The sequence below is a fragment of the Lynx rufus genome, unplaced genomic scaffold (assembly GCF_022079265.1).
Source record: "Lynx rufus isolate CCGP_SWC_20201006 ecotype Redwood Valley unplaced genomic scaffold, mLynRuf1.p SCAF_2, whole genome shotgun sequence".
In the NCBI taxonomy this organism is placed as follows: Eukaryota; Metazoa; Chordata; class Mammalia; order Carnivora; family Felidae; genus Lynx; species Lynx rufus.
Window position 1 is genome coordinate 16,481,543 of NW_025814834.1, and position 24,300 is coordinate 16,505,842.

The 24,300-nt window shown below is 43.3% G+C and overlaps 1 protein-coding gene across 1 annotated transcript in view; it reads left to right on the plus strand.

The window, feature by feature from the left end:
* EPHA4 (EPH receptor A4) overlaps positions 1-24,300 on the plus strand; it is a 143,155-nt gene that overhangs the window by 111,755 nt on the left and 7,100 nt on the right. The window contains exons 6-14 of the mRNA XM_047084238.1: positions 2,681-2,805; positions 3,831-3,990; positions 5,176-5,287; positions 13,874-13,932; positions 15,733-15,846; positions 16,108-16,293; positions 20,687-20,748; positions 21,205-21,414; positions 23,306-23,455. Coding sequence (XP_046940194.1) covers positions 2,681-2,805; positions 3,831-3,990; positions 5,176-5,287; positions 13,874-13,932; positions 15,733-15,846; positions 16,108-16,293; positions 20,687-20,748; positions 21,205-21,414; positions 23,306-23,455 — 1,178 coding nt within the window. The remainder of the gene's footprint in view (positions 1-2,680; positions 2,806-3,830; positions 3,991-5,175; positions 5,288-13,873; positions 13,933-15,732; positions 15,847-16,107; positions 16,294-20,686; positions 20,749-21,204; positions 21,415-23,305; positions 23,456-24,300) is intronic.

Sequence of the window (24,300 nt, forward strand, 5' to 3'; positions counted from 1 at the left end):
CAGGGTAGGAAGGGCGAGGGAAGAACCCCCTACGTGGCTTACGATGTGGCCCAGATTGCCTCTTTCCTCCAGAGTGGCAGTGCGGTGAAGCCCAGAGTTTTCCAGACTGGTGTTCTTTGTGCCAGCGAAGGTAAGACGCTCTCCTCCGGGGAAGGAAGGGCTGCCCTGTTAGACTGCTGTGCAGTTGGTATATTCCCTCAGTCTCACTTGGCGACGGAATGCCTTTGTCCCTGTGGCCTGGTACACAGGCTTTCCTGAACACGTCCGTTCAGAAAGACTTCAGACATGACAGCCACACGGCATAATACCTTTCGGGAATTAGAGGGCCGCTGCATTTCTCTTTCTGTCTTCGTTTTCTCCCGTGTTTTCGACATCCGAGCCAGAGCGCGCACGGTTGGTTTCTTTGCACATTTGTGCGCACGGATTCCCCGCCTCGAGCCGCATTAGGGATATTCTATTAGTGCACGTGATTGTGCTGTGAACTCCCTGCCTGCGATATTGTGAGCACTTCGGTTGCGTTCATCTTCCCCTTCAGTGGGCACGGAAACCCTGCCGCCCCACCTTCTAAAATGGAAATCAGGTTCAGGGCCCACGTGCAGCAGTTTAGCGGTAACCCAACCACAGAGAAACCCAGCTCAGTTCGTCAGGGCGCCCCAAGGGCAGCCGCGCAATTCTTTCCCGAGGAATCTGCCACTTATCAGGATCTGACCCAGGCCGTTTCTGAGAGAAAGTCCATTTTATAACTTTATGATCCCCCCCACCCCACCCCCACCCCCACCCCCACCGCTTTCTTTCTAAAGTCCTTGCTTTTCTGTTTCACTTTCCAATCCCGAACATCGGAGTTTAAAGAGCCCCTTTTTATGGAGTGTATGCTAAAGTGCTCGGTTAGGCAATGTATTTATTGCCTGGAGTGAAATAGCTTTTCACAGCCGGGCAGCTTTCTTAGCCTTCTTGCGATCTCCGTATTTCAGAAAGTCGCTGCTGGCATTTTGCTGGACAATGCTTCCGTGTCAACCGGGAAGGAGAGAGAGAGAGAGAGAGGAAAAACGTGCGTGTGCGTCTGTGTGTGTTGGGGGAGGGAAGCCTAATGCCGCTAATGAGCACATTTCCGGTTTTCATTTTCTTCAGATGTTCAGTGGCTTCCATATGGCTGCGGCACACAGCTCTTTATGCATCCAGTTGGGTATTGTTAGTAACCTTGGGGTTGCCTTTGATGGAGGACATGTGTATCCACTGTATCTTTCACTTGTGTTTATGCCTGAGATTCAGTCTGGAATAGCTTCCGGGGAGAAGGAGAGGGAGAGAGAAATAGGGCAGGGTGGGTGCGTGTGCCCGCGCGTGGGGACGCGCACGCGCCCTCTTGAAGCACCCCTAAGGGGAGATGCCAGGCTGCCCAATCCAGGCCTCCCGGAGGTGCTCCCTGCTGGATTAACTTGAGCTGGAAGGTTCCCTTGTGGGATGATGGCATCTCTGGTTGCTTTCCTTTCCATCAGGATACCTGTCAGATATGGTCAAGCGTGTTTGAAGTTAGCCCCAGTTCATTTTTAGTGACAATTAATTTTCACTTGTTCTCTTGTTTCCTCTGAGTTAGGGTTTGGCTGTCGTGTGTGTGCTGGGAAAGAGCAGGACACTATGATGTTGCTCCCCAGGGGCCATTGTTTGATGTCTGTTTTCGAGTTTTCCCCCGATTTGGTGACAAACAAGAATACGCATTCAATTTAGGAAGATCCCCCTAATCTCTGGTTGTGCAGACCAGCTTTGTTAGGTAAGATTACAGATTTCATGAATGCCCCTCTTCTCCCTGTAATGGCACATTTGTGTCATTGTCAGTCACAGCAGAGCTCGACAACAGCGGGCTGGAGATGTGACCGTCACAAGGAAGAAGAGGGCAGCCTGGTTTTAAAGATCTCAAAATACCCCCCCCCCCCCCCCGCCACCGACAACACACCCGGTAGAGGACCGTTTTTGTGTCTGTTTTCGGGGAATGAAGAAAGTTTGCTCCTCAAGTGGCAAAAGCAAGATCTCAGCTTCTGTAAAAATAGCTGCCAAACGTCACACATGTGCAGAGAGAACATCGTCGCTTTATTTGGGTTCATCATAATTTGCATCATCGTGCCACACGGCAGACGTAGCTACAATGGAACAGTACTTTTATCTATGTTGGAAAGGATATAGATTCTTTGCGTGTCCTGCAGTACTCCGGGAAGAGTTGCAAATTCCCCTGCTGGTATAAAATTAAAGATCTGTAAGATGACTCTGGAGGTGGGATGAGGTGCAGTGTTCCTCAGCTCAAGAGGAGCTCTTCCAGTGCCTTTCCTGGCTTGCCAAAATAAAGAAGCAGGCGGTGTTCTCTGTACCTCCAGCCTTTTGTGAGACATGGCTGCAAACTCTGTGGAGGTGACGCCACAGGCCTGTGGACCGACCAGGCTCTTACTTCAGAGGTTATCTTTCTAAGACAAACCGTATGCCACAGTATTCAAGAGAATCATACGACTGGTACGCCTCTGTCCTGGGAAGGAGTGAAATGGGGACGGGGGGGGGGGGGGGGGACGACAAGACAATCCTTGACACTCTTCTTAAGTAGAATGAAATTATTGACTGAGACCGCCATTTTCTTCCCCGTTAAAGCAAGATGTCTTTTGTTTTCATTTGTTTGTTTGTTTGTTTGTTTTCCCAATAGCACCATCGTCCATTGCTTTGGTCCAGGCTAAAGAAGTCACAAGGTACAGTGTTGCTCTGGCTTGGCTGGAACCAGATAGACCCAATGGGGTGATCTTGGAGTATGAAGTCAAGTATTACGAGAAGGTATTACTTGGATGAGCAAGCTTCCTTCCTTCCTTCTTTCTGTTCCCTCCCTCCCTCCCTCCCTCCCTTTCTCCCTTCCCTCCTTTCTTCCTTTGTCTCTCTAGTTCTTAGCCAGTTGTAAATCCAGAGTACCAGTGAATTTCAAAACCAAATGCATTTTGTTCCCCAATCGAATCCAATTATGAATTTTATGTATTAAATCAGTTATCTTGAAAAATAGGAAAAATACATTGTGTTCTAATATAACCACTTTTTTTTTCTTTCGAGTAATGGGAATCAAGATAGTGAAGAAGTTCTTATATATAAGCCTTCTATCAGTGAGAGTGACTCATAAAAGTCGAAATAATGATCTGTTTAAGTAGATCACTGCTATTCAGAATCAAGGTGTGGGTTTTGATGACTTTTAATAGAAAATCGGGGAAGGAAAATTACATTTTTCAGCCTCTTAAAGTTATAGAAAGACATTATTTTTACAAATAACTTGTCTCTCATAAAGGACAGGATTCTGAAGAGAGCTATTTGCATTCAAGATTGTCTAGAAAATGAACAATTGACTTCTCTTTCTTTTTAAAGATAATCACTTATTGGCTTCTTTATTAAAAGCAGAAAAGGGACAGGATTTATTTTTCACTGAAACCAGATTACAACATTTTTGACATTTTCTAGACAGAAAATAGAAAAAGACAAGAGAACTTCTTACAGCTATTTCTCTTAAATTGTCAACTGTGGAGTGAGAAAAGCCACCAACCATCGTCTGATGTTCTTTTCAAAAAAAGATTATAAGTAAAGGTCTGGATATGGTCCGCGTCAATGGTGATCATACCTGAACTCCACGTGTCTTTCCACATCCAACATGTAACAGTGGTACTTCCCACATCAAAGAGAATATAAGGTTTAGAGAGTTTAGCAATCTCTACTTACTTTCAACTTCTGAGTGCCCTGGCCTGGTTCCTTTAAAATTGGGCCTAGAATAGGTGAGGGATTTATTTACCACCTTCCCCAATTTTATCATCCCCACGATGCAGGATCAGAATGAGCGAAGCTACCGGATCGTCCGGACGGCTGCCAGAAACACGGATATCAAAGGCCTGAATCCTCTGACTTCCTACGTGTTCCATGTGCGAGCCAGGACAGCAGCCGGCTATGGAGACTTCAGTGAGCCCCTAGAGGTCACGACCAACACAGGTATCAGCTGCTGAGGCCCTTTTTTACAGTCTAGGTGAAATCACATTACAGTGAAATCCAAGGGGCTGTACCTCATTTTTGGTCAGGCAAACATTCTGTTGCAACGAACACTGCCTGGAAATAAGGTGTCTGTAACTTGGAAAATCCCATGCTATTTAGAAAAGAGCATTTTTCCTATTATCTAACCTGTCTTTTTGTATGATTGAAAATGTTTTCTTCTTCTTCTTTATTTTTTTATTTTGAGTCTTCTATAAATGATGAAAGACAGGGCTGCTAAGTGGACCGATTGAGCCTTGCATAGCTCTCTTGCATTAAGATAGGAAGTTTTCTCCCTGGGAAGAGTAAAGAAGGGGCCCCTTTCCCCCCACCCCTTTTATTTCTTTCTGGGAATCTGTTTTAACCAAGTCAGGTTGGTTTTTTTTAAAAGCCTCTTTGGACCAATATATCAAATCTTTCAACATTGTGAGTTGGACCAACTAATTGATTGAATGGAAAATGTTAACAAAGGACATGCCCGATGAATAAGCAGTTTCCATAAGATGGCTCCCCCTGTGTAATTAACCAACCAAAGTTGAGCTTACTTGAGAAGGAGACGGTGGAGAAGAATTTTCAATGTCAGTTCTAGAAAGTAATTTTATTCACAAGTTGTGAAACAAAATATGAATATAAAAACAGAAGAGGAAGTACTCTAGAATTGAATCTGAAGGGCTTTGACATTTTGGGGGGATATTCCTGGAAGGCTTCAAAGAGGACGTGGCTTTTGAGCTGGGCAATAGTAAGCAGGGTTTTGATAGATTTGGGGTGAGGGGTGGGTAAGTATTCAAACCTGCTTGTCGTTTTTGAAATTTCCAAGTGTGCTTCTCACTAAGGAACGCACCAGATCATTAAATAAGCGTTAGGGCTGAAACTAGAAACGGAAAGAAGAAAAAACAACGGGCGGTAATGTTTACCAGGGATTTAAAAAGAATCTTCTGGTTGAAGTTCTTCACGCAGTTATACAGAGAACGTCTTCATCCCATTAAAGCTCTCTTAGAAATCCCATTGTGTAAGCACTTACCGAAGGGCAAGAGAGGCTCTGAGCGGTCCACATGGCTTCAGCACTTTGGAACTTGTGCCCCAGGCAGACAGACGTTCTAGCTCCTGGGACCTTCCCAGAAGTGATTGTTGTGTCACTGTCTTTCCCAGTGCCCTCCCGGATCATTGGAGATGGGGCTAACTCCACAGTCCTCCTGGTCTCCGTCTCAGGCAGTGTGGTGCTGGTGGTCATTCTCATTGCGGCTTTTGTCATCAGCAGGAGGTAAGCACTTAAGCCACTCACTGCCCACCCCACCCCCCATCTCGGGTTTTTATGAGGGAGCTTTTTGTCTCCTCCCCACAAAGCCCAGGCTTTTGATTAACATCATAAACAGGGCATGTGCGGTGGCCAGCTCCTTGCTCTTGGCTTTGATCTCCCCACGTCCCTGCTGGAGCTGTTGGCTGTGACTGGTGGCAGCTGAGAGTCCTGGAAAGACCCAGCTAATTCCTGGAAACCCAGCCGAAAAGCAAGCCAATGAGAGATTTCTAGATACTCTGAGCTGTAAGGTGTTACATTTATACCTCTCTTAAGCTCGGACTTACTGCCAAAGCAAAAAAGAAGCCATATAAAACGTGGGTCCAAAATTTGAGCCCTACCATTGGTCAGCTGTATTACTTAAACTCTTTCCGTCTTTTTTCCCCTTTTATAAAGTAGGGATAGAGGATCTTAGAAGATCTGCCCGTAAGAGTTACTGACAGAATTTTGATGGGTAAAGTAGAGAAGTCAGCACACAGTAGGTGCTTCAATGTGAGTTCGGTGAATAATAATTGCAACCAAAGCAAATAATTGGGCTCCGCGCTCAATCTTCTTTCAGGAAAGGCCATCAACAAGGAGAACCGTTAAGTAGGCTGTGGGCATCGCACTGTTCTTGGAGATGAATCTAAAACAGCAGATTACTTGTTCTTCTGTGAAAGTCTACAAACTAACTTGATACTTGAAAAACAATCTAGAAAAGAGAGGGAGAAATGAAAATGACCAGGCAGCCGATGTTTTTGATTTATTGCCCTCCCCAGAGGCTCCCGAGGAAATGGGCGGGGGGGGAGGAGGGGAGAGGAGGGACGGCCACTTAGCTCCAATATGTGCCCACTTCTAGGCTTCTCCAGCCTTCACTCCCCTATGCTGTCCACTATTTCACAAGGTGGAGCTTTTGGCAAAACAAATTTAAAAAACTAAAAAAAAAAAAAAAGCAGAACCTGGGGATGTCAAAAACGATCATCTTAAACATAACCGCTTTCATGTAATGGAAGAGGAAAATGATCTCAGAAAGGCGCAGGACTGGTCTAGGATCATTGCGTTGCCTTAATAGGAGACCCACTGTTGGCTTACCCAGCAGCCATGCTCGGCTCCCTGGCTAGGGTCCGTTGTATCCTGTCTCTCTCTGCCTCTGCTGTTGGTGACCTAACTCGGTGATATCACGACAATGCCTCTGGCCATTGCCACTGGCCTGAGCAAGCCATGGTGCTTTTTCCTCACTTTGTGATACTTTATAATTAGGGTGATGACTGTATATCCTAATTTGCCTGGATGGTCTCAGTTGTCACATGTATTTATTAATATCATGCCTCCTCTCCCACTGTCCCGAATGTCCGGTATTGTAGAAATCAATCACGGTCACTCTCCTACAGTATGGAACAAGAACTCATCGTGAGCAGGCACCACCTACATTTGTCATTGTGTTTGTTCTTTTCGGTGCAAAGTCCACAGCAGCATGTTTGATTAGAGCCGTGAGTTCCATCCCGAAGAACCTCGAACTGCTTATTCCTTTTGCTCTGTTACACACATGAAACATACATAGACGTGCCTGTGGTACCCATATATTGCTATATCTCAGTCTTTGGAAACTTCAATTTGGCCTAAACAGAATTTGACTTTTTTTCTTTAAGATTTTTTTAAAAAATGTTTATTTTTGAGAGAGAGAGAGAGAGAGAGAGAGCATGCAAGCAGGGGAAGGGGGATCTGAAGCAGGCTCTGCACTGGGCAGCAGCCAGTCCAACACGGGGCTCTAACTCATAGACCGCGCGATCATGACCTGAGCCAAAATCGGATGCTCAACCGACTGAGCCACCCGGGCACCCCCAGAATTTGAATTCCAGACGGACTTACCTTTCCTGGCATTTGATTGTGGAAGTCAGTCAGGATGAACCTCTTGCTTGTCCATTGCCTTTGGGTCTTGCGTATGTCCACATGGCGGGCACACAAACACACAGGCAACTGTGTGCAATAATCTATATCCATTTCTGATGGTGGGATGGGGGGGTTATGAAAATCACATGGGCTCTTGCTTTCATTATCACACATTTCCGCCTCTGAAAATTTGACGGTGCATCGCAATAATTTTTAACAGAAAGGAAAGACATTTAAAAGTCTCAAACTACGAAAAAAATTCTTAATTTCCTCCACCTCAAAATAACATTTGGCTAAAATTCAGCACCATGTGATGCTCGGAACCATCTGAGAGGATACTCGTTTGCAGAAAGTGGGTCTCGTCTTGTGTCTCAACCTCCTCTTTGATGTTGATGGGAGCCTTCGTCTATGCGACCAGCGTTTCTTTAGCGTTACCTTTGTCTTTTCAAGTTACCTTAACGACACCAAAGCAACGGGAATGATTAGGAAGAAGTCACCCCATCCTAAGTTTCTTCCGGATGTTCTGCTTTGACAAAAAGAAAGGAAAAGCGCATGAAAATGTCATGCAGGAAGACAGGCTCATTAAAAGCTTGGAGCTATAGAACATAGAATCGCAAACTTGATGACTTGATTTCCGTGCTGCCTTTATTGATCACTTTATTCTTTAGGACAGAATGGATAGGAGGATGCATCGGATTTCCAATTACGAATCCCCACCTTCGAGAATTGAGCCTGTCGAGTTACCCAGCGATGATTCTTGTCCCTTCTCCCCCATTAAAAAAAAAATGTCACTTCCCAAGGCTGATAAACACCGCTTGGTGATTGGTCCTCAATGGATCACTTTTTAGAAAATGAAATGTCAACCCCTTGCCCTCCTATTGATTCTTCTTTAGTGTCGGCCATAAAGCTGTCACGGGAAAGCCGCCTGGAGCCAGGTAGCTGACAGGCTTTGCACCCGCTGATGCACACTCAGCTGCTTGTCCTCCGCACGCAGGCTGTGTGTTCTGTCACGCCGCAGTACAGATGTCTCAATGCGACAAGAACAGGTGAAGAGGGAGGAGACGGGTAGTGCGGACAAAAGTCTGGTCCGTGCTTTCAGTGCGAAAGGTAGTAAGCGGCACCCCCAAATGATCTCGCCGACCAGTCTGGAAACCAACCCGTGGAATATCCTGGCCGGAAAATGATAGGGCTGCTGCTTAACGTTTTAGAGCCACAGAATGTTGATGGCGGAGTCAGTGCTAGAGACGGAGAGACCCCCTTTTAAGGTGATCCCCCTCCAACGGAGGCCCACATGATGCCATGTGAGATTTTTTTTTTAAGAAGTAGAGGGCAGGGACCCACACAGCGAGAAAAGTTTCAGCCCTTCTGATCACCTCAAAGAAAAATCTGTCTGGTGCTAATTTGTCATTGAGGAAAGAGGAAACGGCCTCAGGCTCACAGCTGGTATCTTGCTAGAATTTTTTTTTTTTTCCCTTGATAGCAATTGTTTCATTTACTATATTTCCTTTCTACTGAGAAGCCTGAGCTGTAGGCGAGCCAGGGTAATCTCCATTCCTTTCTCAATGAGAAGATCCCCTTTCTCCTTTCGGCCAACTTGCGTGTATAAACCATTCAGGGAGCTCAGGGAAAGCATCAAACCCCCACATTTATAAACTTTATTTACGTATTTGAAATGATACGCCGAGTACGTTGGCTTAAGACGTATTGTATGTTTTTACCACCCACGTGATCTTAAGCTAATTACCTTACATTTTTTTAGAAGCGTCTACGGTCCGTGTGTCCTCCGGCCCTTGAGTTGTAATTAGAAGACCGTGTCAGCTTTGTGGGCACACACTGTCCTTGCTGCGGGGCCGTTTACGTGCTGTTCGCCTTGTATCTATGCGATGCTGTCCCTAGAAAGTTTCTCCCAAACCACGCGTGTGCGTTCTCTCAGAAGCATGACACCGTGTCCCCATACTGCTGCAGGTATTTATTTGTGGTCTCCGCAGTGGAACCACTTTATTGCTAGCTAAAGTGATTTTTGAAAGGACTGTTAACAATGACATCATAAAATGCAGCGAGAAGGTCATCACCTCCGGGACTGATGATCGAATGTGTTACGTTTCTCTGATCCCTGCTCCTTTATTCGTGATTTCATCAGGTTATCCCAAATACTCTTAATCTGGGTTGCTTTAGGCCAGTGTGCCCTTCCCCCAAATGATATTTGATTATTCGAGAAAAACTTCTAAGAAGAGGCTAGAATACGAGATGAGTCTCTCCTCTCTCTTTTGGTGATCAGAGACAAGTATTGCCTGATAACCAGGCATGGAGGTTTTTATACTGACTTTCTAATGATGGCTGGTTCTACTGGGTTATTGTTATGTCCATTCATGTTGGGGTATGCTGACTGTCCCCTTTTTATTAGAATTAAAGAAAAAAAAACAAGTGAAATGATTCTAAGAAAATAAATGAGGTGGTTGCCGCAAGATTTCTGAAAACATATATACCCGTGGCTCTGGTGTAGGAAACTGCTTAATTCTAACACTGGCATCTTCTGCATTAGGATCTCGAGGCCTGGCGAGGAGGTTAAACAATTAACTAAACCGAGGTCCCACAGCTACTTAGTCGCCTGATCAGGACAGGAATCCATCTTCCCTGGCTACCGATACAGGCATAGATTATTTTCATGTCTTCCGAACTGAAAAAAACTGACCTACGTCAAAAGCCCACGTGGACGGTCCGAGCGGACCCCGATTTCAGGAGTCTCAGGGCTGGTGGGAGCAGTCGCAGTCTGTGAATTCATGTGCACGCCTAACACACACCATAAAGTCAGACTTGGCGCGTTGATTTTGTCTTCGATTGAAGGCTACGATTTTCCACTTTGGAGCTAACTGTTCGCGTAACGCTGAGCCAGTTCCCATTCAGTCTGTATCTATCTTGCCTGGTGTCCTAATTGGAATATTATGATCACATAAGAATGAATGCACTCAAATGTTAGCCTCAATTGGCTCTGATGGAGTCATGTAAATTCATACAATGAGGGGGCAGATGGTACTCTGGGAACATTTCTAAACAACTTGCGTGCAATTGTACGGTTCAATTCCAACCATTTCAAAATGTTGCTCATGAAGAACATTTAGACATCATTTGGTGCAAGAACAATGACAGCTTAAGGAAGGGGAAAAAGAAGGATGGCCTCTATGAATCTTCATGGGTGATGCCATTAAATGCTGCAAAGGGTCCTCCTGGAGCCGTGCTGGTTATTACATTGCTTTATCTTCTTTAATCTGCACTTTAGCTGAATAAATTACTTACCTTTTGCTAATTAGTTTTGGAACAGTGAACCACATCAATCAAATCCATCCACTTGATCAGGGAAGTTAGTATTTTAATAAAAGCAGGGTTTTCCTGTGCTGGGCCCCTGCCACGCTCCCCCTCCAAGGTTTTGTTTGTTTTATTGAATAGTCAAGGTGCCAAAAGGACACATGGGTTGGGAGGGCAGTGGTTGGGGCTCACGCTGTTCCTCAACAATGCCTGCTAATACGCTGATTCCGCCCCCCTTTTGACGGAGGGCTGGGGAGGGCTCAGCTCTGCCTCCCAGCTCCACCTGAAGGGGAGGCTTTCCTCTCCCTCCTGCAGATGAAAGGTCCCGGCTTCCTTCTGGAGCATTCACTAACAAGCCCCTCCCCCCCCCACCCCGCCCTGTTACAATCAGATTGCCCAAATCCCAGGAATTAGAAGATCTTCAGCAACAAAGGATTCCTTCTGCCATTCAGGTGATCGGCCTCGGATGTCAGTTTAGAGTTAGCACTTCTTTAGGCTGTGTGGTTTCCTCCAGCCTGGCCAACCCAACTTCAGTGGGCTTCCCTGGAACGCTAACGTACACTTTGTCCAACCCTGAGCCAAGGAAAAAGAGTCATCAGGTGACACAGATGGATCCTGACTTGGGCATTTCCGTTTCCAGTGTATCATGGAAAAGCTAATCAGGCTACCATTCGTCTTTGAACAGTAATTTCTTGTGTTTCTTTCCCAGCATTTTCTGGACTCCTGGAGGGTCCTCTCCGCCAAGGAACACTGCAAGTCAAGAAGTTTCTTTAAAACTACACCTTCCCCTCTAATTTACTTCCTCCTTCTATGTTTAGAAGTCTGAGGAGGGGGTGGGCGTGGCCACCTCATAATTAATGATCCCTGCCATTTTGCATTTCCTCTGGCTTTGCACATATTTAATGGAGGTGCTTGATGTAAAACAGATAACTGCACTCCTGGACAGCTGGAGGCCCTTGTTTCTATTGGGATATTTCAGGGTCTTTTTGACAGACTCGCTGGCCATTTAAAGTTGGTACCAAAGCTCTCCTCTGCTCTATGCCTTGTTTTGCTTCTTTAAAGGAAAGACATTCAAATCAGTATCGGAAATCTTAAGTGGTTCGAGAGATATACTTGTAATTTTAGATCATGCTTTTAGGAATGCTGATAAGATACAATCGCACAGACTGGCAGGACCCTATCACACCCCCGGGACCCCGCCACGCGTTTCCCTGACATAAAATCTTGTTTTCATAGTCCCTGAACTAACACTTCTATTTCCTTTAAAAGGGGAAGGGGGTGGGGAGGGGCCGAGGGGACTACATCTCCCATCCAGACGCGTGGTTTTGGGACATTTCGATGTGTTGTGTTTCCTTGATGAAGCAATGGCTTTTCAAAGCAGTGGAATCCAACTTAAGTGGATATACTGATACAAAATACAGTATTACTTACAATAACTCTCATCAGATATCTTGATATAACTTCATCTCTACTACGAGGGGCATGTGAAATAGTGAGCAGATCAGGGGAGACGCACTCCTGTCCTTGCTAAGAGGGTCGTGGGTGAATCAGTTGCCCCGTGTGCTGTGGAACTGAGCATGTCTGTCTGGCTGCCTACTTCCCTGGGGTTGTCGTGAAGATAGGATTCAATAATAGACACGATCGCTCTTTAAAAAGTTGAAAGCAAAGTAAAAATGCAAGAATTCTACACGCTTGGCAGTTAACTCTAGTGACTGAGGTCTCTGTTGACCAAGCTGCTTCCTGCTTTGTAAACAGTTAGCGGAGGGGATGATAACGTGTGCGGAACACTCTGAAAAGTGAAATGCGGTGTACAAGCGGAAGGTGGTATTACTTGCAGGGAAATGACAACGCACAGAGAGACATCTGCAGGCCCTGAGGGCCCGATCGCAGAGCTGGATCCTGCACCGAGGACAATCAGGAGCTGATGGGGGACCGTGATGGGACTGCATCTCCGGTTGTCCAGTTCGGCCCCGTTAGGTTCTCTGCTGTTCTCTCTTTTACGCGATCGTCCCACCCTTCTCTACTTGCTCAAAGTTCAGGGGTCCAGGGGTCCAGACTCTGATAGGACCACACTGCCGAGATGCTTTATGGCCTCAGTTTCCTCATTGTGAGAAATCTGGACTTAACTTGTCTGTAAAGCTCCTAGAAACTAGGAGATGATTATAAACTCCAGTGAACTCCAGTGCACTTTACATTTGGGACAGAAACACAAACGTACACATCTTATTCACTTATTTGACCTCATCGTCCCCCAAACTTTAGAAATCCGTCGTACCAACTGAGTTGAGCTTTTGATTCATTTCAGTGATATACACACATACACATATATATACACACATGCATGCATATATAACGTATCAAAATTATTGATTTAAGATTGATACGTATTCAAGATTTCTGACTCCCAAGACTTTTGTAACACCCAAAGCTCATTTCTTTAGGACATTTAGAGCAGAATACCAAATGTGAGACCATACGCCATTTTTTTGGAAAGAGATTTCGGCTACAAATGGAAACTTCTCATTTTTACTCTTTCAAGTTTTCTACAAACTCTTAAGGAACATGATCAAGTAGAAAGCGCAAATATTTACCTTTTAAATTTTCATTAATAATTTAGGAGTTTGCAAGCAGCAGCTGAAACCAATAACCACAAAAGTATTGTTTTAAGAATATCATATATGATAATGAGGTTTTTGTCAATAACCACAACACTATTGTTTTAAGAATATCATATAATATGATAATGAGTTTTTTTCTGGTAGTGGTTTTTGTGGTTGTAGCAACAGGACTTACTATTACTTATCACATACTGAACATTATCGCCATTTGATTTATCCATAATTCACCCATGGAAACTTATTTTACTTTGGAATATGTATGGGAAAACTAGCCAATAAACTTATAATCTATCTTCAATAAGAGAAATTGATTCTGGAGATTTGAAATTATATTATAAAATATTTGCTTTATCACCTTAGTTTCTAACATTGTGGGTAAGAGCAGAGACTCTGGGGCACCTGTTTAGTGCAGTTGGTTAAACGTCCAGCTCTTGATTTTGGTTCAGGTCATGATCTCACAGTGGTGAGATCAAGTTCTGCTGAGGGCTCCACGGCCCTCAGCTTAAGATTGTCTCTCTCCCCTCCCCCACTAATGATTTCTCTCTCTCTCTCAAAAAAAAAGGCAGAGACACAATCAGTTCTGATTGTGTTTGAAACCATTATTCACCAGCAAACTTTCCATAAACCTCGGTTTACTTGCCTGTGAAATGTGCACAGTATTTTTATTTGCCTGACTTATATATAGTATGGTAGCAAAGAACTTATCTTGTGGCTTACTACTTTTGAAAATAATTGTGTGTGTGTTTTTTTAAATTTTTAATAGACGGAGTAAATACAGTAAAGCTAAACAAGAAGCAGATGAAGAGAAACATTTGAATCAAGGTACAACAATTGGATTAAGAATAAATTTTATTTTTAGACTCTGTCTCGTGTTTTCAGTTTAGAAATGCCTGCATTAAATTCATGTGGCTATCAGTATTATAGCTCTTTCATAGAATTATCTAAGTAATGTACTTATTTCCCACTGAAATAAGTGATTTGGGATTGTTTCGAGTGAGGTTAAAGATGGGGGTTGGGGAAACTTCCTTTCGATTCTTCTTATTCCTTATTTTACTGTCTACCCTGAAAAATATTGGTCTTGCTGGTCATTTGTGTAGCTGGGTGACAAGGTTTAACAGGTGACAGTTTTTCTCATGTTTGTAAGATACAGTTTTTGGAGAGGAAAAGAACAAGGAACGAACAGTAATCGCTCTACCCCCAACAATATGTGCTGTGGCATTCAGGACTACTAATATCTCTTTAGTGGGTTCTGCTTATTCGGGGGTCAAAGAATAAATTCAAAGAACTGGCCCTAGAATGACTTGACGAGGTAGAAGATTCTTAAGATCCAATAGAACATTTTGAGATGATGGCGTTGTCCTCTACCTGCCCTGTCCAACACATTAGCCAGTAGCCACGTGCACTATTGAATACTTGAAAAGGAGCAAGTGTGAATGAGGAAGCACATTTTTAATTTCTTTGATTTTTAAGTAATTTTCATGTAAATAGCAAGGTGTGGCTAATAAGTGCCCTATTGGACAGCAGCACAGGGAGGTGGAAGGAAGAGAGAAACTAGGGGTAGGAAGAATCATCTTGAGAAAGATTTTCTTGGCTACAGCATATAAAGCAATAAAGGCTATGGAATGTCTGACAACCTTCCATTTAGTCACCTTATTTTCTTTCTAAAACCATATTTTTAAAATTTGCATGTGGTATATATATTTTTAAAAACAAACATGACTTTTTTTTTTTTTTTTTAATTTGAATGAGATGATGAGGACAAGACTGATAGTTCCGGAAAATCAAGGAGATTAGGCCAACCAGTGCCCTACACCCTTTCTGTGCCCCAAAGCCCTAGGAGCTCCGGCAGGGAAAGGAGAGTTCCCAGTAATTACTGATGCTTCTTGTCCCAGCAGCCCTGGGACATTCTGAATTTCGGCTGCGAGTTGTCTGTGGGGTTTGGCTGAATGACACTTCCTGATATTCCAACCATTCACAACTAGGCTATAACACTTTCTCCAACTGCAGCTTCCGGATGACGTTCAGTGTCTTATAACACCTTCTTTCCAAAGCAGAATAAATGTGGAAGCCCAATACAGAGTGTATATTCTCCAGTCAGCTAGCTAGCATTGTCCCTCTTATCTATTTTAACCTAGCTTTCATCTTCATTTGTTAATTATTGGTCACGTGCTTAATTGGTCCAGACATTGGACACCGTGTAAACATGGCCGATTAAGAAAGGAAGTTCCCATTATCTTCCCTGAGCGAATATAGCTGCAGATGGTGGGTGGGACACGAGCAACCGACTTGCACAAAGGTATTCAGCTTAACACATTCCAAATTTTCTTGTAGAGACTCTCTTTTCCTCCATGGGATGGGTTGTTTTTAAAATTTCCTCCTTGAAGGGTGAAGACATTCCAGGAAGTCAGTAGAGCTGTGGCCTCTTAAGTAGCTAACAATTCTTTGTTTACCCACTAATGAAAACCAGAGCAAGAGTTTAAACATTTCTGTATGTCTATCGCTAAGTATGTTTGTCATGCTAAGCAAACTTCCTCTGCTAAATATTTTTAGACGCGGACAACTTAAGTTCGTTAGCGGTTTCTGAGAAGTAGTCTGCCAACCTGTCACGTGTTTATTACTTAGGTGTTAGAACTTACGTGGACCCCTTTACCTATGAAGATCCCAACCAAGCAGTTCGAGAATTTGCCAAAGAAATCGACGCATCCTGCATTAAGATTGAAAAAGTCATAGGAGTTGGTAGGTGTTTGAGTGTCTCTCTAACAAGCAAGCCTATTTTCTCTGTGGACGTTAAATATACCTATGCGGATTATACAAATGTGTACGAACATATCGCGTGTACAGGTATATATGTAAATATCTGCGTACGTGAAATTCCCTTGATCTATGTAAAACATTAGCAGAGTGCCTGGCATGTAAGTAGCACGCAACAAATGTTAGCTCTTACTTTCATCTTGAATGTGTTTCTGGCCCATCGTTGATTCGTTTTCTCTCCCAAAGGTGAATTTGGTGAAGTATGCAGTGGGCGTCTCAAAGTGCCTGGCAAGAGAGAGATCTGTGTGGCCATCAAGACCCTGAAAGCTGGTTATACAGATAAACAGAGGAGAGACTTCCTGAGTGAGGCCAGCATCATGGGACAGTTTGACCACCCGAATATAATTCACTTGGAAGGCGTTGTCACCAAATGTACGTGGGGCGCTCCTTTTACAAAGCCACGTTAGAAGTTCCTGGCAAATTAAACACACATTTTCTTTCCAGGGAAATGACAGATGGAGCAGACCCACTGATTGCTAATGGGAGGAAATCAGTGCAGGACAAGTCATTAATCTTGCCGTCAGCTCTCAATGGGTCTATGGTTTAGGCTGATACCCTATTTCCAAGGCAGCTTGTGTGAGATTTTAGGGAAATTAATATTGCAGATTTTTGGTATGCCTCGCCATCTTTCAAACCTTTGCTAGACCCAACTGATTGTCACAGGGTAGGCGCAAGCAGATGGTAAGCAAAATAAAATTTAAGTGCTTTTCGTATGAAACACAACAAAAGCTCGCCACGCCTCGTGCTCGAACCTTCAGTTCCAGATGCGGGGAGTGAATCTTGGAAGTCTGTTTACAGTAACACCTGGTTGAACCTTCCTTTTTTAGCCCATTAGCATTCGCGGAGCCTGCGAACCACGCTTCGGTTAAAATACGACACAGCTCAACAGATGCATTTTGTGAAGCAAACCCTGAATACATCTGTAAGGCTGGCTAAGACCCATTTTTAAGGCACCACATGGACAGTGAGCTGAAGCGGTTACTACTGAAGGGTGGCTCTGTTCCAGGAGCCGCAGTACCTACTATTTCACTACACGGCAAAGATCTTATAAGCCCCGGGGCCGTGTCTCCAGGAAGGCCAAGGTTCCTCTCACTTGATTCAAGGTGCCTGTGAAAAGCACCCTCAGTGAACACGTGCAGAGTGGTAAGAGGGAGCCGTGGGGAGAGAAGAGTAGGTTAAAAGAGTAAAACTTTGGCCATTAGCTCTGGGGTAGAGCAGAAAGTAAGACCCAAGAGCACATCATCTTTTAAGAAGAGACAATAAGGAGGTTCCTAAAAAGTGAGAGAAAGTGTGCCTTCATTCAGAGGTCCTCCTCGAGCTTAAACGTCCATCAGAATTCTGGAAAACGTGTTCAAACAGTTTCCTGGAGCAGGTTTTATTCCTCAGGTGGGGTGGGGCCCATGCGTTCACATTTCTGAAGATCTGGGAGGTGAGGCAAAGGCTTCAGGGCACCGGACTTGGAGACTCCCGTGTCCACGCCACTGCTAGGAAAGCATGTGGTCGTGAGCAGTTAGTTGCTCAAGATTTCAGTTTCCTCATCTACAAAATAGAGATGAAAATAGAACTTGCCCAAGAAGGTTATTTTGGATGAAAGACTTCCCGTGTTTAGCATAATGCTTGGCGAATTTAAACAACAGAAAACTTCCCTCAGTGTTAAATGGTAACGCTATGTCTTAAGAAGTACACCTTTCCCCATCATCAGAATCCCTCAAAAACGGAACCTTGGTGCTAAGGGTATATGATTTCCCACCTAAGGCGAAGGCTATGATTAGCACAGAATGCCTCTCTTTGCTTTTTAAGATTAGTTTTGCAGACAGGATATTTTTCTGTTGCCCGTTGGCCTTCGGAGCTGCCCAGAGCCCTTCACTACTTTAATTGAAAGATAACATTCTGTTTAAATACTTCTGCAGGGGTCCGGTTTCTCAAAAGGAGGCTCTGTTCAGCTTGGGGTGTTTTTTTCCTGCTGCAGACAGTGATTTTCGTAGCACCTCTGCAGAAGAGAGAAGAACCAGGGGATCTCTGTATTAAAGTCCCACCGCGCCTCTAAAACCCATAGCTATTACAGCTGTAACTGTTATAAACGACTGGATGCATTTGCATAATGCAGTTGTCACTGAGTTAAAATGATTTAAAATTTCCACCAGAGGAATTGGCCCCTTCCCCCACTCCACCCCCCCCACCCCCCCCCACCACGTCCCTGCCTGTTTCAGGGGAGGAACCACCTTCCCTCCGTGAACCCAGCTGAGCCCCATTTTATAAGCCCCTCTGCTTACGGAGACATTCGTCTTTATTTCTCTTGGAGAGCTCATAAAGATTCTGACAAATGGATACTTTTAATAAACAGAAGAAGGAATGTAGAAAAATCGTGAAGACCTGCCAACAGTCAGAGGAGGGAGGCGCGAGGGCACAAAGGTGATGTGGGAGCGTGTGAATTCATTACCAGCAGTTACTTGAAGAACTCTTTAAACTGATGGGGAGATGATACATTCCCTCCACCACCCCTCCCCCTGCAACTCTCTTCTGGGGCTTCTACTCTCTTGTCCACACCTCCAGAGGGATCTGGTGAGGTAGAAGTAGGTGTTAATGCAAGAGAGTCCATCTCACTCATTGGCTGACGAAGTATCTTTTGATTGAGTTGGGTTCATTACAACTCACTTGGATGCATTTGGTATGTCCGTGGCCGCAGATGTAGAGGGTAAATGAATCTAAAACAGAGAGCTTCGGAGCACCTGGGTGGCTCAGTGGGTTAAGCATCGACTCTTGATTTCGGCTCAGGTCATGACCTTAGGGTTTGTGGGATCGAGTCCCCCATCGGGCTCAAGCACCGAGCCTGCCTAGGAGTCTCTCTCTCTGCCTCTCCCCACACCCTCTGTACTTTCTCACTCTCTCTCTGTCAGAATAAATTAATAAAATTAACTTATTACAAAGTTATTTAATAATTTATAAAACAAGTAAAGCAAAGAGCTTCCTATTTATTATATTGAGGGAGGACAGAAAAGGTGCTCAGAGACGACTCCCTCCAGCTGAGGGAAAAGACCAGAAGTGGTTTTCCTCACCCTTTGATCGAAGCCACGACTTCCCCTTTTTCTGCCGGCTTTCTTTCATTCATCGCTGAAAATAAACTCTCCGTGGTATCATTTCCTCATCCAAAAGTTTTACCTCGGAAAGATTGCTTAGACATGATACCAAAAACACAATAAAAAAAAAAATGTTTGGGGTTCCTGGATGGCTCAATTTCATCTCTGGTCATGATCTCAGCGTTGGTGAGTTTGAGCCTCCCGTCAGGCTCTATCCTGTCTGTGAGGGGCCTGCTTGGGATTCTCTGTCTCCCTCTCACCCTGCCCCTCCTCCCTTCTCTCTCTTACAAGTTTAATAAGTAAATAAACTTTAAGGTAAAAACATTAAAAATAAACAAGTGATTTTAAAAAATGATAACTTGGACTGTTTTGAGATTGAAAATTTCTCTTCTTCCTAATTTTTGCCTCTGAAATAAAGACATTTCCCCCCTCCGCACATCAGAACGGAGTGTATTCTGGGTGGGAAAGGTATTAAGTTAGGATGGTTACAGGAACTTTCCAGCAGTGACCTACCCCGGTCCATTTTCCCTGACTGAATGTCTAAGTCCAAACCGTCCACAGGTATAGCAATGAAAGTGAATATTTTTGATTTATCAAACGAGCATTTTATTTTCCTCCCGGGGAATCTTTTATGTTCTCTTTGCTTTAACCTTTCCCTTAGTACAATATTGAGGATTTACGTCCCCACCCCAATTCCCTCCCACAAACACTATTTAAAAAGAAGGAGTTTCAGATCTTGAGTCCATTGCCAGCCATGAAGAAACCAAAGAATGATTCCTATTTCCTAAGTTCCTCAGAAAGAAAACTAAAGTAAAATAAAAGTATAGTCCCCCCCCCCCACTTCTCCCAAACCTTAAATTCATGTTATTCTCTTTGCTAAAAACAAACACACACGCACACACACACGCACACACACACACACACAAACAGGTGAAGGGGGAGCAAGGATATCCTAGTGCTGAATTAACTTGTCTCGGTTGAAATAATTTCCTGCAGCTTTTCTCTGATTTTTGTTTTTTTTGTTGTTGTTGCTGTTGTCGCTGCTGCTGAAGTTGTCCGCTTAAAGGACCAAATAGGATAACTTTTTTTATAGATAGGAAAGGGAAAAGAAAGGAGATGTCTCCCGATCTGAGTAAGGTGGCGTGGGGGGGAGGGGAGGAGAGGGGTTAATATTGTGCATGCTTGAGCTTTAAGATGTGTCTGAGTAATGAAGTATCCCGCGTAGTTACTGCTCTTAGAAAGTTGAGTTTCTCTAAATAAGTAAAAAAGTTTCTCTGTCCATTGATTCCTTTAGCATCACACAAGTGGCTCTTCTGGGGACAAAATAAATTAATTATCCTAAAGATTTTTTCGCCTTTAAACAGGCCGGCCCATTTATCTTCCTCCCCTTTTGCTTGAGAGAGCAATTATCCATTCATGTGCTCCCTGGATACCGGAGGCCACTTTAGTTAAAGACCTTGTCAACAGGCCACCCAAAGGGTTAACCTTCCAGATGGAATTTAAACCTACCCGTCCTTTTAATATTTCATTCCTAGCTCCCCACAGCTGAGGCATAAGCTTGGCTTGTTTTAATTAAATTAGATCGCACAAGACAGGTGTCTTGGCAGTAAAATTGTGCACAGCCCATTTTTATCTCATTAACTGCAGTGCTCATCAAGGGTTTGTGTTTTTCTTTCTGAAAACTCTAGGTAAACCAGTAATGATCATAACAGAGTACATGGAGAATGGCTCCTTGGATGCATTCCTCAGGGTACGTGACTACTTTATATTAAACCCAAGAATGTCGGTATTTAGAAAACTCTAACAGACTCCTCGCGTCCATTCTGTTTAGTTGTATTCGTGGAATTTTTTAATGGGGCAAGGGAAGAAGAGGAGAAATAGAGAATGATGTGATTTTTCAAGGCTATTAAATAATCCATGTTCAATGAGGGTGGTATTTGATTTATTCTTGCATTGTGGGGCTATGTGAGCCGTAGATTCATTACAGTTGGATAATTTCCATCTACCACAGGAAGCAAACCCAGTTCTTAGGATACACTCTGCTAGTGAATTAGTGACTTCGGTCAGAAAGGTCCGGAAATAGTGTGGCATTTCATTGCAGGCTTGATACAGAAATCAAAAAAGATCTAAGTAATAATAAATGCTTTGGTGAAAATTAATTTGGCCTAATGCTAATGAGATTTTTCCTTATTCCTCTCCTATGCAGAAGAATGATGGCAGATTTACTGTCATTCAGCTGGTGGGCATGCTTCGTGGCATTGGGTCCGGGATGAAGTATTTATCGGATATGAGCTATGTGCATCGAGATCTGGCTGCACGGAATATTCTGGTAAATAGCAACTTGGTCTGCAAAGTGTCTGATTTTGGCATGTCCCGAGTACTTGAGGATGATCCGGAAGCAGCTTACACCACCAGGGTAAGGAGGATTTGCGACCTCTGGGTTTTGACTCTGATGAAACTGTTCCTCTTTTCTCACTTTGATGTTTAAGCCCTTTGTGATTTTGTAAGTTTCCTCATCCTTCCGAGCCTCTTCATATCCCCGCATTCATTTTCAAGCTGTATTTCTGAGAGGGATTTTGAAACCGCCTTAAGATGTGTGACTGCTTTAAAAACGGCAAACTAGAGCTTTGAGTAATTATTGTATTTATTGCACTTAATTTTTCTTCTTTTCCTTCCTTCCCTCCTTCCTTTCTTCCTTCCTTCCTTCCTGTTTTAGATTTTCCATTTGATTCTTTTCTATTATTAAAAAGTCTTCTTATTTTAAACAAGGTAGAGCAACGTTTCTAGTTGGTTGGCCACTGAGTCTGAGGATGTGTACACAGGATTTATAAATCATTTACGCTGTGGAAGGAATTTTCAACTTTAATGGCCTTCGTTTTACTCCTGGTAGATAGGCCGGATTAGGGCACAGTTAAGAGTTATCAGTATACAGTTAATGGCTATCCTCTCTTAGCTGGACAATCTGAATATAAGATACTAATGGAATAAACAGAATCCTAAAAGTGTTTGGCCATTACGGCTGGGCACTGCTGAAATCAACGGAAAGCAGACATTTTCCTCCTTTGATGCTCACTTTGCATTTACAATCCTAAGCATTGTTTTTGTTTGTTTGGTTGGTGGGTGGGTGGGTGGGTGGGTTTCTTTTCTTTCCCTGGTAGTGTTCTATGGCCGTGGCTCTAGCTTTGAATCTGACACATATATCCACTTTTGAATTCTAAGTCCATTCATGTAAGAAAGAATGCATCTTTGTGAATACTGAAGATCTTGTATTTTTACCAGTTATTTGGAGAGGAAGATTAAAGGAGGCTTTGAGAATGATCCATTTACGTAGATTAAACCTTAGCCAACTAGTTAAGGAAGGTGGAAGGCAGCGCAAGTGTCCTTCTGTATAGAACAAGTAGAAATGTAACACGCTGGGTTTTCAGTGTTTCAGTCACACTACAGTGAATCAATGTAATTTCTAGTACTGTTTAGTGTCTTGTTTAGCAGCCTCAGTAAAGCAAGCTTTCAAATGATGTTCTCTGGAAACGCTGGAGTCTCAAGTTAAGTTGTATTAATTTCCCCAGATGGAACCTGAGGAAATTTGAAACTTGATTCAAAACCCCTTTCACCTAAGTGTAATAACCAAACAATAGACATTTGGGGCAAAGAAAAAAAAAATCAAGCACCAATTTTAAACTTTTTCTGGGTAATAGTCAGTTCCTTTGCCACGTTTGCAGGTGCCCTCCCTCCATTAAAGTCAGTAATGACATTAGCATCTGCTACTTGTCTTCCTCTAAGAGCCTGCGTAATGTGTTATCTTCTAACCATGTTAAGCATCTTTCTCATGCTATATAAAAGTAGGATGGCAGTGTGGAGGATAGAAAATTTCATATTTAACTTCCTTAGTTCATGACTCCAGAAGCAATATTAAATATCGCTATTGTGCTGCTGGGTGAGAGAATTCAGCAAGAAGTCAAAGTGAGCGTCAGCTACGCATCCACTGATATACCGTCATAACATATGCATGTTGTAAATCCTGCGATTTCCTTTCTCCTACAATATCGCCTGAAGCAGAACTCAAATAGGTAGGCTCTTTAAAAAATAATTAAACAGACTACTTGTTCACTTCCCTGTGACCAAAGAAAACACATGAGAAGTGTCTCAACTTAGAAGACTAGTTAAAATAAACAAGTCTCTTATTATTGTTTGGAGAGCTATCTCAGGAATGCTGTTGTCCTGCTTGGCAAACAGTAAGAACATTCAGGGACTAAAATGGCACATCAGTGATGTACTTAGGGAATAACTTATGGCTCGAATGTTCACAGGGTGGCAAGATTCCTATCCGGTGGACCGCGCCAGAAGCAATTGCCTATCGTAAATTCACATCAGCGAGTGATGTATGGAGCTATGGAATCGTTATGTGGGAAGTTATGTCATATGGAGAGAGACCCTACTGGGATATGTCCAATCAAGACGTGAGTCTTTATGTTCTGAAATATATGTCTCTGCATTGAGATTCAGGAAGGATTGCATCAGTGTATGACGGAGTAGGCTTGAGCTTGAAACTCAAGATTCTCAATACAAATGTGTGTAATAATCTCGTTAAACCTCACAGTCACGGATTTCAAGGACCAAAATTACGTCGCCTCAATGGGGGTAGTATGAGAGACCAACTCAGTAGATTTATATTTTTATCTATAAATTTATAGATTTATATTCGATAGATTTATCTTTTACGTGATTAATGCTCCAATCCACAGTGGCATGCAATTCAACTTTGATTTCTAGGAAAATACAAGGATATATGAAAAACGCAAATTTCACATGTGAAAAAATGGACACCAAGGGTTTATCTGAAGAGAACTAGTGAATATTTTAAAGCTGGCATAGTTGTAATTAGAGCTTGCCCCTTGAGGACTCTAAAATAAAGCTTCACTAAATGACCCTTTGTAAATTATGCACATCCCTTTAAATGTACCATCTGGACTACTGCGTAAGGGAGTATCCACAATGCCTGCAATTTCAGAAAAGCATTCAATAATGACACTAATAAGATTCCAGAGTAATAGAATTTAATTACAAACATCTCCAGTGAAAAAGAAGGAAAAAAACAGAAAAACAAAAAACTTGGACCAAGGGGTCTTCCCAGAACACTTGTTAGTTGTACGTGTGAAGTAAAATATTAGCACACAGGGCTTCCAAAGGCGTGGCCTTCAATTTCTCAGTAAAAATTACAGCTTAGAAAAAAATCTCCTTTTCAAAAATTTTCTCTGATGTGGAATGCTACCTGACCATCTGCTTTGTCCTGAAACAGCAAGAG